Here is a 15,824-nt window from a genome sequence, read left to right on the forward strand (position 1 = left end):
TACAGGTGAATTAAAGCTTGTAAATCCAAAATGCTAACAGGGCTGTTATATCTGGTAGATTTTTATTCTCTGGATTTGCCAAAATAGTATTGGGGACCTCAATCCTTTGTTCAAAATTTTGTCAAAGTTCATCAGTCCAGAGATGTCGGGGGAAAGATGTAGGGGGGCAACTTTTTTGTTCTTGTCTTTTATATCTTGACCCCTGTCCTGGAAAAGTCCTGACTGCGTTATGGAGTTAAGCAACTTCATGATGTACATGCTGGGCCACCAGTTCTTCAATGAATTGCAAATTTTATTTGCACCTTTTGCATGCTACCTACTGCTTACGCTGTCTCTGAATTGACATGCAGAGGCTCCCATTCACAGCTCCTTTTGTTATTCCTGAAGGGCTAACCTGGGGGTGTTTCCCAGACTCACCACAAGTTTGAGTTACAAACACGCAGCAAAATTTCATAACGTCACGTAAAATGATGATACACACATCTAAACAGGATAACAATACTTAGCGGATTACAACTTTTCCAATGATATCTTACAAGGCATACTTTGTCCAAGATTTACCACAGTTTTACAACAGCGGTGACCATCTTAGGGTAGACGGTCACGTTCCCTTCTATGCAGCATCACAAGGGGTATGGAAGAATCTGAAATGCGCCTCATCCACAGCTTCAGTCAAGATGGATCTGTCCTCCCTGTTCCCCCCAAAGGGCTCTGTTTAGTGTCATGGAGCTGACAGTCACTGTTCAGCAGCTTGTAATGCACACTGTGCTGCAGTGGAAGTAAAGCACTAAACTTCATGCAGACACTTCAGCTTGTCCCAATTGGGGTGAAGCAGCGTTGTCTGGGACGGCCCTGGAAATTAGCAAGTGCTGTGAAATGTCAGTTATGCCTAGGTTTCTCTGCAGCTGAGGGATTGTGTTCGGAGAGAGCGAGCCATACCGTAGAGTCAAAGTGTGCCGTATAGCCAGCATTCCTTCTGAGAGTGGGTAGAACAGTGCATAGAACATGTTTCCTTGCATTTCAGGTTATCCTTCAGGTTACATTAAATACATAGGGACAAATCTTGGTTTCCACTGAAGCTTCTGGCAAAACTCCCGCCTACTGGCTTGCCGGCTTGCCAGTGGATCTGTATAAGCTCTTTGTACCTTGGTTTGTAGGTGTTCTGCCTCAGTGTCAGGGATTATTGTTTGAAGTCTCCTTTAGGGTGACCTTTAAACAACTGGCTTATGCTGGGCTGTGGGCAAAAGATGGTTAGGGAATTTTCCATTGACTTCTGCTCACCTCTCAAGTTGTTAGTGTGGTCAACACCCAACCTTTGAAAATTACAGGCACTTGATGCAAAAGCCAAAAGAACACCAATATATAAGCAGAGCACATTACTACTAGTCCAAGTTTGATGCTAAAATAGGGGGCAAATTGCATGCTTAGAGCATCAGTTGGTTGCATCAGGGGAAGGACGTTTTTCACACCACGCCCCTCCTACAGTATTGCACAGTTGACCAGCTATGTTAACCTACAGTACTTGCCCTAGGAACAGTTCACTGCCAGAGGTAAGATACTGGGCTTGATGGAGCAATCTGGAATGACAAGCGAGAGGCCCCTACTTCAAACATTTTGTTAAGTGAATGAGTGAAATTTACACATCTTGCACAAAGGTGGAATAAATTAACTTTGTTGAAGAACTAAGTGGAAACTGGGAGGGAGAGAGAATTCACCCCCGTGGCCACACGCTGTGCATGGAATAGTTCTGCAGCTGCCTGGTACTCTAGCCCAGCAAGAGGGACTGCAGCCCTGGTGCATCCCCTACCTAAGGGTTTGTGGCCACTGGATCCATGTAGTCACAGACTCATTGGTCCCCTCCTCCTCTAGCCCACTGTAAAACTCTGTTCCACATTGCTTCTCCAGAATCAGCATGAAGCCCAGCTCTGCCTCATATGTGTGGTGAAGAGTCTGTCTGCTCTGCTTTGGAGACACCTTCTGTAATCCCCAAACACCTGGCTGAATTTCACCTTCTCTGCATAACTAACTAACTAAACAACAACACACTCATAAATATCAAGTGATTTTCACTCTCCAATTAATTTCTTAACAGGTTATTGGCTCAGTTGGATGAAACAGAAAAGGCTTTTGATCAATTTTGGTCCAAACATCACCTAAAACTGGAACAGTGCCTTCAGCTAAGACACTTTGAACATGATTTCAGAGAGGTATTTTTGCTTATTTCTTAAAAATAGACTTGTCGCTAAAAGTCAGCATGTGTAAACGCTCCTTTTCGGTACTTTGTCGGCACTTTTGCCAACAAAATACTTCCAACCTCACGAGTGGCATTAGCTTTGTTGGCACAAGAGCACTCCTGCCGAAAAAGCCACATTCACACTGCCACTTGCTTTGGCAAAACTTTTGTCTTTCACGGGGGGGCTTCTTTAAGTACCCGGGAAAGACAAAAATTTTGTTGACAACTTGGCAGTGTAGACAAGCCCTCAGTTTCTGATTTTACTGATAAAAACAGTTGTGTATTACTGTAATATTTACTCGGAACATGTTAATCTACAGGACCTCAGTTTAAAATTTGCTTTAAAAATATTTCATTAGTGTGTTGCTGAATATTATAAAATCACCTCTTTAAAAATCGTTGCATAGATTTTTAGATTCGAGTATTCATCTTTAGCCTTAAATGCTTGGATCTTCAGACATACCGTTTTTTTAAATAAATCCTTCAAAAGACTCCTGTTACCTAAAATACATATGTGAGCCCAGGCTGCTTTCGGGCATAGGGGCATTAGTTTAATAATACTGCAAAAGGCCCCATAAATCCTAAGGACAACTCGTGAATTTTTTCCCTGACAGGGGCTGGCACTTGTGGAGCAGGAGGATTGAGTTCTATCACTGCTGTCACCATGACGTTCTGAGTGCCCATGGCGTACAGCATAGTGATAGCTATAAAGTCCTAGGGGGCTGTGGATTTGTTATAAAATGAGGCTATTTGTGTTTCTTGTAGGTAAAACTGGAACTGGATAATCTGATGGACGCGCAGGCTGGTTTCACAGATATTGGGGACAGCGTGACTCGAGTGGAGCACCTCCTAAAGGAACGGAAACAACTGGAAGAGAAAGGACAGGTTTGCACTTTACTGGACTTTATAGTTCAGTTATTGTAGATTGCTACTATTAGTCACTTTGTCCATACACCACACTTACTGTTCTGTGCGACACCACCAGAAAATGCACTTACATACTACTGCGTAGGCATGTTTACAAAGGAATATGTCATGAGCTCAGCCTTTTAAAGTTCGGATCCAGGTGTCGACTAGTCCAGCCTCCTAGGGTGTTAAGATCTGGCAGTTTGATTTGGTCCATGATAAATATAGAGGCCCCTTGCAAAATCTGCTTTTGGAATTCAAACCCCAATAAAGCTCAGGAGGGTTTGGAGCTGAGGTTCTTCTTCGAGTGCTTGCTCATATCCATTCCAGTTAGGTGTGTGCACGCCGCGTGCATGTTCGTCGGAAGATTTTTACCCTAGCAACACTCGGTGGGTCGGCTGGGCACCCCCTGGAGTGGCACCGCTATGGCGCCGGATATATACCCCAGCCGACCCGGCCACCTTTCAGTTCCTTCTTACCGCCCGTGTCGGTCGTTGGAACAGTGGAGTGCGGCTTAGCTGACCTCCACCTCCCTAGCTACTCGTAGTTCTCGTTTGTTATCGTGTATATAGTTAATCCTTTTATATTTATATATATAGTTATACGTTTTTCTTTACTAGCATAGTTAATTTAGTTATAGTTAGCGGGGTTCGGGGAGTAGCCCCTTCCCCGCACCTGGTGCCGGAGTCCATGCCCGGCTCACCGGGTTTCAAACTGGGCTCGGCCTGCCACAAGCCGATGCCGACAGGAGATCTGCACGACTCCTGTTTGAAGCGCCTCGGGGAATCGCACTTGACAGCTAAGTGCCCCATTTGCAAGGCTTTTAAGCCAAGAACAAAATGGAGCGGACTTTCACTTACCCCTCTGCCTTCGGCACTGAGCGCTGGTCGATCGGTGGGCAGAAGCGCCTCCTCAGCACTGGACCGCGCTGGTACTGCCAAGGCTTCTCGGCACCAGCCGTTACCGGCACCGAAGTCGACTCGGCACCACTCCCTCTCTCCGAGGTCGAGAAAGCCTAAGACGACTCCTGCTTCCGTGCCAACTGCACCGCAGCCAGAGAGCTCGTTTAAGTCTGATTGCCCGGCACTGACACCCGCAGAGGCACCAATGACGTCGGCACCATCGATTCCGGTCCCATGGGGCCATCGAATCCAGTGCCTGACACTCCCCGGCACGCACCGTGGTTGAGCTCCCTGCTCCTGCTGCTTCTGTGCCAACTGCACCACAGCCAGAGAGCTCATCTAAGTCGGATTGCCCGGCACCGACACCTGCAGAGGCACTGATGACGTTAGCACCGTCGATTCCGGTTCCACAGGGCCGATGAATCCAGTGCCTGACAGTTCCCCGGCACGCGCTGTGGTTGAGCTCCCTGCTCCTGCTGCTTCTGTGCCAACTGCACCACAGCCAGAGAGACTGTCTAAGTTGGATCGCCCGGCACTGACACCTGCCGAGGCACCGACAACGTCAGCACCATCGATCCCGGTCCCACGAGGGCCGTCGAATCCGGTGCCTGACAGCTCCCCAGTACGCGCTGTGGTTGAGCTTTCTGTTCCCTCCACGCCGGAGACATTCCCAACGGCAAGGGATCTCATTGCCATGACAGAGTCGATGCTGCCTGAACCCCGAGCACCGCTGGTGCGGGTAATACAGTCTTTCGGCAAGCCTCCCTTGATAAGACCATCCTCTGTCGGCACAACAGAGCGGCACCGTTCATGATCACAGTCCCACAGATGCTCCAGGTCTTGTTGGCACTCTCGCTCCCGACGCCACTTGCAGTCCCGGTGCTGTTCTCCTCGGTACCGGCCACACTCACCGCACCGGTCGGTCTCCTGTTCGCCGACCCACTACTCTCGGCACCATTCCAGCTCCTGGCACTGCTACAGGCACTGTGGCTCCCGTAGCTGCTCCCGACCTCGAGCCTTGAGATCTCGGTCGACCTCCCGGCACCGCTCTGGTCGCAGGTCCGGATCTCGTTCCAGGTACCAGTACGCCTCCCGGCACCGGTCCCCGGTTACAAGTTGGTCAAGTTCCGATAGAGACAAAGACTCTGCCTATGGCTTTTCAGCACCTCCATGGCCATCCAGACACGCATCAGTGTCATCCCACGTGGACGGCTCTTATGTGCCCACCAACAACCTGAGAGCCCATCAGGACCTCCTAAGGAGGGTAGCACTCAATATGGAGGTCTCGAAGGTAGAGGACCTGGTAGTGGACATTCTATCGCTGGATGCCCCGCTAGAGGGGCCCTACCCGTTTATTCGGACCATCCAGGCGAATGCCAATACTATATGTCAGTCCCCATCCTCTATCTCTCCTGCGGCCAGGGGAGTCGAGCGTAAATATATGATGCCCTCTAAAGGGTACGACTACTTGTATCTCCATCCTCCTCCCTGCTCACTAGTCGTTCAGTCCGTTAAAGAGACGGAACGGCATGGCCAGCAGGCACCAGCCCCGAAATCAAAGGAGGCTAGGCGAATGAACCTACTCAGCCGCAAGGTATACTCTGCAGGGGCCTTACAGCTCTGGGTGGCAAATCAACAAGCCTTGCTTAACCGCTATAATTATAACACCTGGGTGGCGGTGGGTAAGTTTGTGGAGCTTCTCCCTCAAGACTCCCGCCAAGAGTTCGCTGCCCTCTTGGAAGAAGGGAAAAAGGTGGCCAGAACTTCCCTCCAGGCCTCATTGGATGCAGCAGACTCAGCAGCCAGGACTCTGGCCTTGGGTGTTGCCATGAGGCGCATCTCATGGCTTCAGGTTTCAAACCTCCCGCCGGAGCTGCAGTATACCATTCAGGACTTACCATTTGATGGTAAAAGCCTCTTCGTGGCAAAGACTGCCCCAGGCAGCAAAGCCTGAAGGACAACAGGGTCCTAATGCGCTCTCTCATCGTGCATACGCCGGTGACCAAACGCAGGCCTTTCCGTCCCCAGCCACACCGCCGTACTCTGTGCCTAGCCAGAGTCAGGACTTTGGCAGGCGGCGCGGCCGAGGTGGTCACAGACGACCGTCAGGACCCCAAGAGGGCCAAGATCAAGGTCCCTCGCAACCACTACTGGGACCAAAGATGAACTTTCGAAGGTGTGCCCGAGGGCGGCGTACCAGTTACAGGCTGGGATCCCACTCCTACTTCCTCCTGGCATGGTCCCAGTTAACTTCAAATCGCTGGGTCCTCCGCACAGTGGAGTATGGACACCACCTCCAATTTGTTCCAACCCTGTCCCTCTTCAGGACCCCTCTCACGAGCAATTCCTCTTACAAGAGGTGCAGATGCGGATGGATGAAAGGGGCAAGGTGTTTTACTCCTGTTATTCCCTAATCCCCAAGTCGAACGGAGGTCTCAGACCTATCCTAGACCTATGAGGACTCAACCAGTTTATGATAAGGTTGAAGTTCCGCATGGTATCCCTGCTTGGATCCTGGAGACTGGTATGCCGCCCTCGATATGAAGGACGGGTACTTTCACGTCGCCATCTTCCCTCTGTACAGGAGATACCTCTGCTTTCTAGCCAACCATCAGCACCTCCAGTTTACGGTCCTGCTGTTTGGCCTTTCTACAGCCCCACGGGTATAAACCAAGTGTATGGCCGTAGTCGCCGCCTACCTCCGCTGATGTCGGATATGTGTTTTTCCGTATCTGGACGATTGGCTTATCCGAGGAGACTCCGAGACACAAATCACTCAGCATGTGAGCATCATCAAGGACCTATTCACACATCTAGGCCTGATGATCACTATAGAAAAATCCACTCTGGTTCCCACGCAGAGGTTAGACTTCATAGGAGCTATCCTGGACTCCGATCTAGCCGGAGCCTGCTTACCACAGCCGCGGTTTCAGGCGATGGCAACAATCACCCGGGGTCTGCAGAGACTTTCCCAATAACATTGGCTCACACTTGTCTCCTAGGTCCCATGGCTGCCTGCAAGTTTGTAACCAAACATGCCAGACTCCGCCTCCGTCCTCTCCAAGTTTGGCTCAACTCGGTGTACCACCCAGACAGGGACCCAATGGTCATGATAGTCACCATTCCCTCGAGCACCCTAGGCTCCCTAGAATGGTGGCTAACTCCCTCCCTGGTGTGGGCAGGGATGCCCTTCCATCCGCCCCAGCCCTCAGTGTCCCTGACGACAGACGCGTCATCTCTCGGCTGGGGTGCTCACCTCAGTCACCTTCGAGCTTAAGGCCTTTGGTCTTCTCAGGAGCTGGCATTCCACATAAATGTCCAAAAATGAGAGCAGTCCGCCTGGCATGCCTGAGGTTCCAGCAGCAGCTGCAAGGCCGTGGTGTCTCAGTGTTTACAGCCAACACAACGGCCATGTGCTACATAAACAACCAGGGAGGGACATGGTCCTCCCCCTTTTGTCAGGAGGCTATCCATCTCTGGACTTTTGCATAGCCCACTCGATAAATCTGGTAGCGTCCTTTCTCCCAGGCATTCGGAACGCTTTGGCGCATTGACTCAGCAGGTCTTTCCTGTCTCACGAGTGGTCGATCTGCCCCGATGTGATGCATTCTGTTTTCCAGAAGTGAGGATTTTTCCCCACATAGACCTGTTCACTTACAGCGAGAACAGGACATGCCAGATGTTCTGCTCCTTCCAAAGTCTCTCCCCGGGATCGATCTCAGACGCTTTTCTGATGCCGTGGAAGGGCCAACTCCTTTATGCCTTCCCACCGTTCCCGCTGATTCATAGGGTCCTGCTGAAACTCTGCAGGGGAAGAACGGACATCATTATGATCATCCAGGCAGCACTGATACAGTACGTTGCTCAACCTCTCGATAGCCAACCCAATTACCCTGCCACTCCACCCAGCCCTCATAACTCAGGACCACGGCAGGCTTCACCACCCGCCACCCGGACTGCAGTCTCTTCACCTCACGGTGTGGCTGCTGCGTGGCACCTAAAACGGGGGTGGGGTAGCAGCAAGCCTTCCACCTGGTCAACGTACCTGGCCAGTGGAAGCGTTTCTCCTACAGGGTGCGAAACGCTTAATCTTACTCCTGCTGAGGTCTCGATTCCTCTATTTTGGACTACCCTGGCCTAAAACAGCAGGGCCTAGCGGTATTCATCATGCTGAGGTACACTTGGCAGCCATCTCTACCTTCCACCCAGGCTAAGGTGGCGTTCTGTGTTCTTACACTCTATGGTTCGAGGTTCCTCACCGGGCTTTGGAGTGCTTATACCCTCAAGTACGCCCACCCAGCCCACCTGGGACCTCAACCTGGTTTTAACCAGACTTATGTCTCCATTCAGCCGTTAGCGACACGCTCGCTGCTATACCTGTCTTGGAAGACAGCTTTCCTTGTAGCCATTATATCAAGCCAGACGAGTCTCCGAGCTCAGCTTTACGGTGGTTCCGCTGTACACTTATGTTCCCAAAGAAGGTTCCGCCGTTAGACACATGTCTTTCCTCCTAAGGTGGTTTCGGCCTTTCATGTTACCCACACTTCAACGCAATGGGAGCAACAATTGCACTCTCTGGACGTTCGTAGAGCGCTCGCATTTATATTGAGTGGACAAAACCATTTCGTAAAACGCCCAACTCTGTCGACCGTGTAGCAGACAAAAGGATAGGCCTACGTTGTTTCCTCTCAGAGGATCTCATCTTGGGTGGTGATGCGTGCATCCGCACTTGTTATGATTTGGCTCATATTTCCCCAAGCCATCATCACCGTGCCTTCTACCAGGGGCTCAGCTTCATCTGCTGCCTTGCTGACTCGTGTTCCTATCCACAAGAGATCTGTAGCACAGCTCCTGGTCCTCAGTCCATTTACCTTTGCTTTCGCATTATGCTCTGGTTCAACAGTCAAGGGATTGCTGCAGGCCTCGGGCTCAGCAGTTTTTACATTTCTGCACCACATTTCACTCCGACCCCACCGCGCCTAACATAAGGCTTGGGAATCACCTAAACCTGGAATGATATGCAAGCAAGAAAAAAAACTCGAAGAAGAAAGACGGTTACTCAGCCCTTTGTAACTGTTGTTCTTCGAGATGTGTTTGCCTCATATCCATTCCAACCCACCCTCCTTCCCTAACTGTCGGAGTAGCCCCGGCAAGAAGGAACTGAAGGGCTGGGTGGGTCGGCAGGGGTATATATCCGGCGGCCATAGCGGCGCCACTACCAGGGGGTTGCCCAGCCGAGACCCACCGAGTGTGCTAAAAGGACGTATAAAGAGAAAAATCCATGGACTTGCCGATAACGAATCTATTGGGGGCGCACGCGGCGCAACGAGTTAACAGCGACGACCTAGACGAATGGGATATGGAGCAACACAACTAGCACTGATCATCTCGAAAAAAACATGGTTAAAGGTGGTGCTTACCTGTAACGCTTGTTCTACGAGATGTTAATATCATTCCAGTAGGCTGTACGCTGCCGCGGTCCTGACACCGTTCGTGTCGGACGGACATGGATAGGGCGTGAACCGTTTACCCAGCAACCAAGCCGGGCAGCGCAGTCCCCCTAGATGTGGCGCCAATGAGGCAATGAGGCGGCGGATATATACCCTGCCTGTCTCCGCCCGCTCCTCAATTCCTTCTTGCCGGCTACTCCGAACATGGGGAAGGAGGCGCGGTGTGGGAATGGATATTGAGCACACATCTCCGAAGAAACAAGAAGTACAAGGTAAGTAACCATGTTTTTCTTCTTCGAGTGCTTGCTCATATCCATTTTCAGGTAGGTGATTTCCCAAAGCCTTACCTAAGGCGGTGGGGTCGGCAGATGAGAGGTCACAGTGCGCAAACACAGCAGAACCCGAGGCCGCATCATCCCCTGGACTGCTGGACCAGGGGCATTAATGGCTAGTAAACGTGTGCACGGAGGACCAGGTCCGCCGCTCCTGCAGATTTCCTGGATTGAGAACTCGTGCGAGGAACGCTACCGACGCGAATGCCTGGGGCTTTGGTAGAGTGTGCAGTTACACGCCCCGAAGGGAGTATGGGCGAGGTCGTTAAATGTTCTTATGCAGGTGACTTGACCAGGGGAGGAGAAATCCTCTGCGAGGAGACTGAAGGGAGCCCTTGAGCCTGCTCAGCTAGTGGGGAAGGGAAGAGAAGAGAGAGAGAGCTTTTAAGAAGAGAAGAGAGAGAGGAAGGAATAAAGGAAGAGGAGAGAGGAGAAAGAAGGAGAGAGGAGGGAGAACGTAACTATCAGTAGAAGGAGGAAGAAGGAGTAGGGAAAACATGCGTATTTCAGGCCACGGACCTCGCCCATCTCCCTTCGGGGCGTGAATGGTAGGCTGTCAATGCACATCGAATACAGAGCACCAGGAATCAGTCGGTGTGCCGAGCGAAGAGTCTATCACCAATACAGGTAGCGTTATCCTCGACATGAGTTCTCATCAGGCAATAATCTGCGCAGTAGCGGCCGACCTGGTCCTCCGTTGCACAGTTGTCTACTAGCCATTATGCCCTGGTCCAAGCTAGGATGCGCAGTGTATGAGTTGCGGCCTGTCGATGGGTTCTGATCGCGCCTATGTGCCGCCTTGGTGACCCTGCTCATCTCCGAACCCCACTCGCCTTAGGTAGGCTCGGGAATCACCTACTGGAGATGGATCATGAGGCAAGCCACGGTCAAGACAGAAAAACATGCGTTACTTTACCTTGTAACTCTTTTCTTCGAACAAGAGAAGCTAGGGATGTGGAGGTCAGCTATGCCGCGCTCCACAGTTCCAACGACCGACACGGCGGTAAGAAGGAACTGAGGAGCGGGCGGGCCGGCAGGGGTATATATCACCCGCCATAGCGGCGCCACTCTAGGGGGCGACCTGCCGGCCCGCTTGAGTTGCTAGGGTAAAAGTTTCCGACGAACGTGCACGCACGGCGCGTACACCTACTGGAATGGATATGAGCAAGCACTCGAAGAAGAACAACAGTTACAAAGGTGAGTAACCGTCTTTTTTGGGTTGGGTTCATCCCTTGGAACTTGAAAGTACAGAGTGAGCAAAGTTTGAAAGACTCTCCAGTTAGACATCTTTAAACATGGTTTTACTAGAAGTCAGTATTGCCTGAGCAGCTATTTCCAGCAAGGGATTCAGCATGCATTGAACAACCTTTCTTTTCCTGATCTTTTGGCCTTATAACTCCATCAGGCAGCTTTGATGAGCAGTAGGTTTGCCGTCATTAGGAAACATCAAAGAAATGAATCAGTTAAATAACATCAAATTCACACGAACAGCTGCAAAAGCACAAGATGATCTTGTGTCTAAAGTGTACAGCTGAGATCCAGTAGGCTTAGATTTTCTTCCTGGTTCTGCCATGGAAGTCTAAATGAGTCCAAAGTGGCATAGCTTGCACCTTCTTCCCACTCTCCTCATTGTGTAATTTCTTACACCAGCTTAGACACCACACATACTTACTGATGTATAACTTGGACCTCTTAAACATCACCTCTGAGCGTAGCCCATTGAGTCTAAATTGGTGTAGTGTACACAGTGAGCAGGGAGAAGCAAGCATAAATGAAGAGTGAGGACTCTGTGAGTGCTCCAGGGCTGGAGCACCCACCGAAAAAAATGGTGGGTGTTTAGCACCCACCGACAGCTCCTCTATTAGCACCTCTCTTCCCCCCAGCACCTCTCACCTGTTGGCAGCCCCACCGATCAGGAGTGGAGGTGGTAAGAGGTGGGGCAGGGCAGAGTAGTGGTGGGAAAAGGCAGAGTGGGGCCGGGCCTTGGGGGAAAGGGTGGAGGGGGGGGGCCTTGGGCGGAGCACATCCTGGCACGTTAGAAAGTCGGTGCCTATGGCATAAATTACACCAACTGACAGTCCCTTAGACTGACTTCTGGATTTAGTCTACAGAGTCAGCTACACATCTGTAAGGCAACTAAAATACGCCAACCTCACACATCATGAAGTCAGACTTCAAGGCAGGTGTGAAACAATACAAGGTGTCATCCAAAAGAATGATCCATCCTGCAGCTCTAGGCTCCAGCAGAAATTATAGAGGAGCCACCTAGACTAGGCTCATCCTCTAGGGTGTGATGGTTTTTCATTTCTTCTTGTTGTTTGCACAGGGACCTTTGGAAAAGGCCCAGTCACTAGCTCTGCATGGAGACCAGCTCATCCAAAACAACCATTATGCAGTCGACTCCATTAGGCCAAAATGTGTTGAACTCAGGCGTATCTGCGATGACTTTACCAATGAGACCAAGAAGAAATATGATATTTTGGGAAAGTCCCTTGAGCTGCATAAGCAGTTAGACAAGGTAAGCAAGTCTTCATGTAGGAAAGCACTAGTAATGCTAAATGAAAAAAAAATGGATTAAAGGATCACATATTTGGGGTTAGACAAAAGCATGTTCACTATTTCCCCCAAACAGCTGCTATGCACAGCTGCGGGAAAATAGTTGCGGTATCAGCCTCAGAAAGGGAAAGAGAGACTGGTTAGCATAAAAGAGAACAGTGGTTTCCCTGAATTATACAGTTAGGAGGATTAGAAACTAGGGTTTGAGGTAAAATAAGAAGTCATCTAAACCTAAAATATGGACCAAGCCTCTATTGAGGCTTGCCAATGATCTGTTCGCTTCCTGTTACATTCTTTTGTTTCTAAGTTCCTCTACACTTCCATGATCTGGCTGGAATGGAAAGCAGAAATGCTCAAATGCCATGAGGAAGTGACGATCTTGTGGTATTGTCAGCCGGATTTGAGGCAAGAATTACCAGAAAACCTATTTGTGAGATTCCTAGCCCGGTTTTATAGACCCAAGAGGTTTGGGGGGTTCAGATAACATTCAGTTATCTATCTGGACTCATGGGTACTTATCTGAACTGAATGTTAAACAAAGTGAGACAGCATTAATGAAACCCTCTGGCCTCCCGTATGAATCATCTTGTGCTAGTACCAAGGGACATTTGAAGCAAATACTGTAACCACCCTTATTATCTGGGCAGATTATTCTTAGTTCCTATGTTGGGCCAACAACCTCATTGAAGTTACTGGGTGTGACAGTGAATTCTGGCTTGCTGCTCTTTACATCTAGAATATGATGGGAGGCAAGGGTGCTCAGCATGTCACAGGACATGATCAGTGCCTCACAGGATGGATCTGTAAATGTAGAGATTGTTTGCAAATTTGGGCTTAGGTACCGGGCACTGTTAATACACTTAAGGATATTCCTGTTTCCATTTGATGAGGACAGCTGTGGTCAGATGGACTGACCACAATGCTGCATGACAGGACACCTGGCTTCCATGTCCAGCTCTGCCCCTGTGTGACTTTGGGGTCCCGTACTTATCTGCCTTTGTAAAGGGCTTTGAGGCCTGCAGGTGAAAGGTATATGTGCAAATTATTTACTGGTTATTAATGGGACAAATTGCTATTGGTGATTGGGAATGCAGAAAAAGAGGTTGCGACAAGAAGATCTAGGCTTCATCTGGAAAGAGATTCCTGAGGAAAAGCTACAGATGTCTGTGCTGGGAACTTGTCCTAGTTGATGTCTCCTGCTCAGTGCACTTAGCTTCTAGCATTCCTTAGCCAACTCCACGTGGGGTGGCAAGCCAAGATGCACCCTGGAGAAGTGCCAGGCACAAGAAGGCGCTGAAGCATCACAGCATGTGCGGCCATAGACATGTGCCCTGCAGAGTGAGAGTATCTCTTGGAACTGAAGTGAACCGGGCCATTAAACACTGTGCTCGTCAAATCCAATCTGTTGTTTCATGGATGACTTGGTCTAAGTGAATGGAAACCCCTCAGCCAGCAGAGTCTATCTACACTGTATCAGTTATTTACTCTATTAGCATAAATCACTGCTATCAAGAAAAAATAGCTATTCTCTCTACTACTTTACATACAAGCTGTGGACTGGATCTTACCAGCTGCCCGGCTTTCTCAGCTCCCAATAACGGGGGTAGCCATGTTAGTCTGTATCCACAAAACCAACAAGGAATTTGGTGGCACCTTAAAGACTAACAGATGTCTCCTTGTTGTTTCAGCTCGCAGTGACTCATGGTACAGAAGAAGTGAGGTTTTTTACCCACAAAAGTTTATGGCCAAATAAACCTGTTAGTTTTTAAGGTGCCACCGGACTCCTTGTTGTTTCTATCATACAGAAGAGTATGTCTTGTTGCTTCAAGGTATTTTTCAAGTAACACAGTGTAGTGTATAGTTACTCAGACAGAGTTCCGGTACACAATCTGATGTCTCAAGGAAGTGTACAGTTTAACAGCCTAGGAAGGTTTAGCTGTTGTCTTGAAGCAGCAAGTTTATAATGCAAACATTTGACTCCCTTGCTTTAAAATCAATTTGGCTTGAAACTTGGTGCACAACTTAAGCCTCAGCGCAGTTTCTTTTCTTTTGCACAATAACTTAGTGTTTTTGCAGCAGTAAAGATAGGATGTTGGTTTTCTGACAGGAGACACCTGGCTATGTTAACAGTGTCGCGGACATGTTTTGGGGTAGCTAGCTAAAAAAGAAACTATTTTTTAATGTTGTTCTTCTGTTTCCAAAAATGGAAGGGCATTCAATTATTTAAAATAATGAAGTCATCATCAATAGTGCAATATTTTAAAACCAGTAAAGAGGGAATCAGAGTTGAGTGTCAATTTATCCTCTGCCTAGCCTGTTGTGAAGGTGGATTGCTGAAGGAACTGTCCTGAGACCCCTCAGTGAATAGGCACAACAACGTGGATTAATGATAGAATGACAGACACCAGACTTTCTTGCTTTTGTCTAAATTCAATACAGTGAGTCCCATTCTGTGTTGGCATGCAACTCCATTGAAGCACGGTGGTGAGTCAGTGGAGTTACACTGGGTCATATTTGGCCCCATAGACTTCATTGTAGCTCCTTATTTTTAATGCACAATGCATCTTGAGAACTGCTTCCAGCCTTGACTCTCTTGTACCAGCATGGGCACGTGGGTGGTATTGAAGAGTGTTATTTCTGTTCAAATAGTGGGCAAGAAGCAGCAGCATTGAAGCCTCAGACTGTACCATTATTACAACGTCCTAATAGCTGTTTTCTTCTAAAGGCCAGGCAATGGTGTGACGCTGGAATCTACCTCTTAGCTTCTCAAGCTGTGGACAAGTGCCAGTCACAAGAAGGAGCTGAAACTGCGCTGTGTGACATAGAGAAATTCCTGGGAACCGCTAAGGAACACCAGTTGTCTAACCCTAAGGAATTCTACAACCAGTTCAACATGATTCTAACCGCTGAAATAAAGGTAAAGCTTGTTGAATTTTTACTCTGCCAATTTAAACTTCCTACAAACCATCAGTGAATGTCAAAATACACACTTCACATACTGTATTTACTCCTGGCTTCTGTTCAGATGAAAATGTGAAAGGAGATCTATGATAGCAAACTATTCACAAATGTGGACACTTGGGGCAATGGCCTTTACTCATACGAGTAGTCCTTACCATAGGCGCCAACTCTGTGGGTGCTCCAGGGCTGGAGCACCCATGGGGAAAAATTAGTGGGTCCTCTGCACCCATAGGCAGCTCCCCTCCCCGCCCTCCCTCCGGCCCAGCTCACCTCCGCCTTCGCCTCCTCCCCTGACTGCCCTGCAGTTCCACTTCTCCCTCCAGCCCCCAGAGCTTCCTGCTGCGAAACAGCTGTTTCACAGTGGCAAGCTCTGGGAGGGAGGGGGGAGGAGGTGGAACGCGACATGCTCAGGGAAGAGGCAGGATGGGGCTTTGGGGAAGGAATCCAGTGGGGCAGGGAGGGGGTGGAGTTGGGGGGGCCTTTG

General features: G+C 49.4%; 1 protein-coding gene across 2 annotated transcripts in view; it reads left to right on the plus strand.

Moving 5' to 3' along the window:
- The window catches only part of MCF2L2 (MCF.2 cell line derived transforming sequence-like 2), a 318,915-nt gene that overhangs the window by 144,234 nt on the left and 158,857 nt on the right, over positions 1 to 15,824 (plus strand). For both annotated transcript variants that reach the window (XM_032803865.2, XM_032803866.2), the window contains exons 9-12: positions 2,093 to 2,207; positions 2,999 to 3,118; positions 12,150 to 12,341; positions 15,105 to 15,296. In XM_032803865.2, coding sequence (XP_032659756.1) covers positions 2,093 to 2,207; positions 2,999 to 3,118; positions 12,150 to 12,341; positions 15,105 to 15,296 — 619 coding nt within the window. The remainder of the gene's footprint in view (positions 1 to 2,092; positions 2,208 to 2,998; positions 3,119 to 12,149; positions 12,342 to 15,104; positions 15,297 to 15,824) is intronic.

This window comes from Chelonoidis abingdonii, chromosome 8, assembly GCF_003597395.2.
Source record: "Chelonoidis abingdonii isolate Lonesome George chromosome 8, CheloAbing_2.0, whole genome shotgun sequence".
Taxonomy (NCBI): domain Eukaryota; kingdom Metazoa; phylum Chordata; order Testudines; family Testudinidae; genus Chelonoidis; species Chelonoidis abingdonii.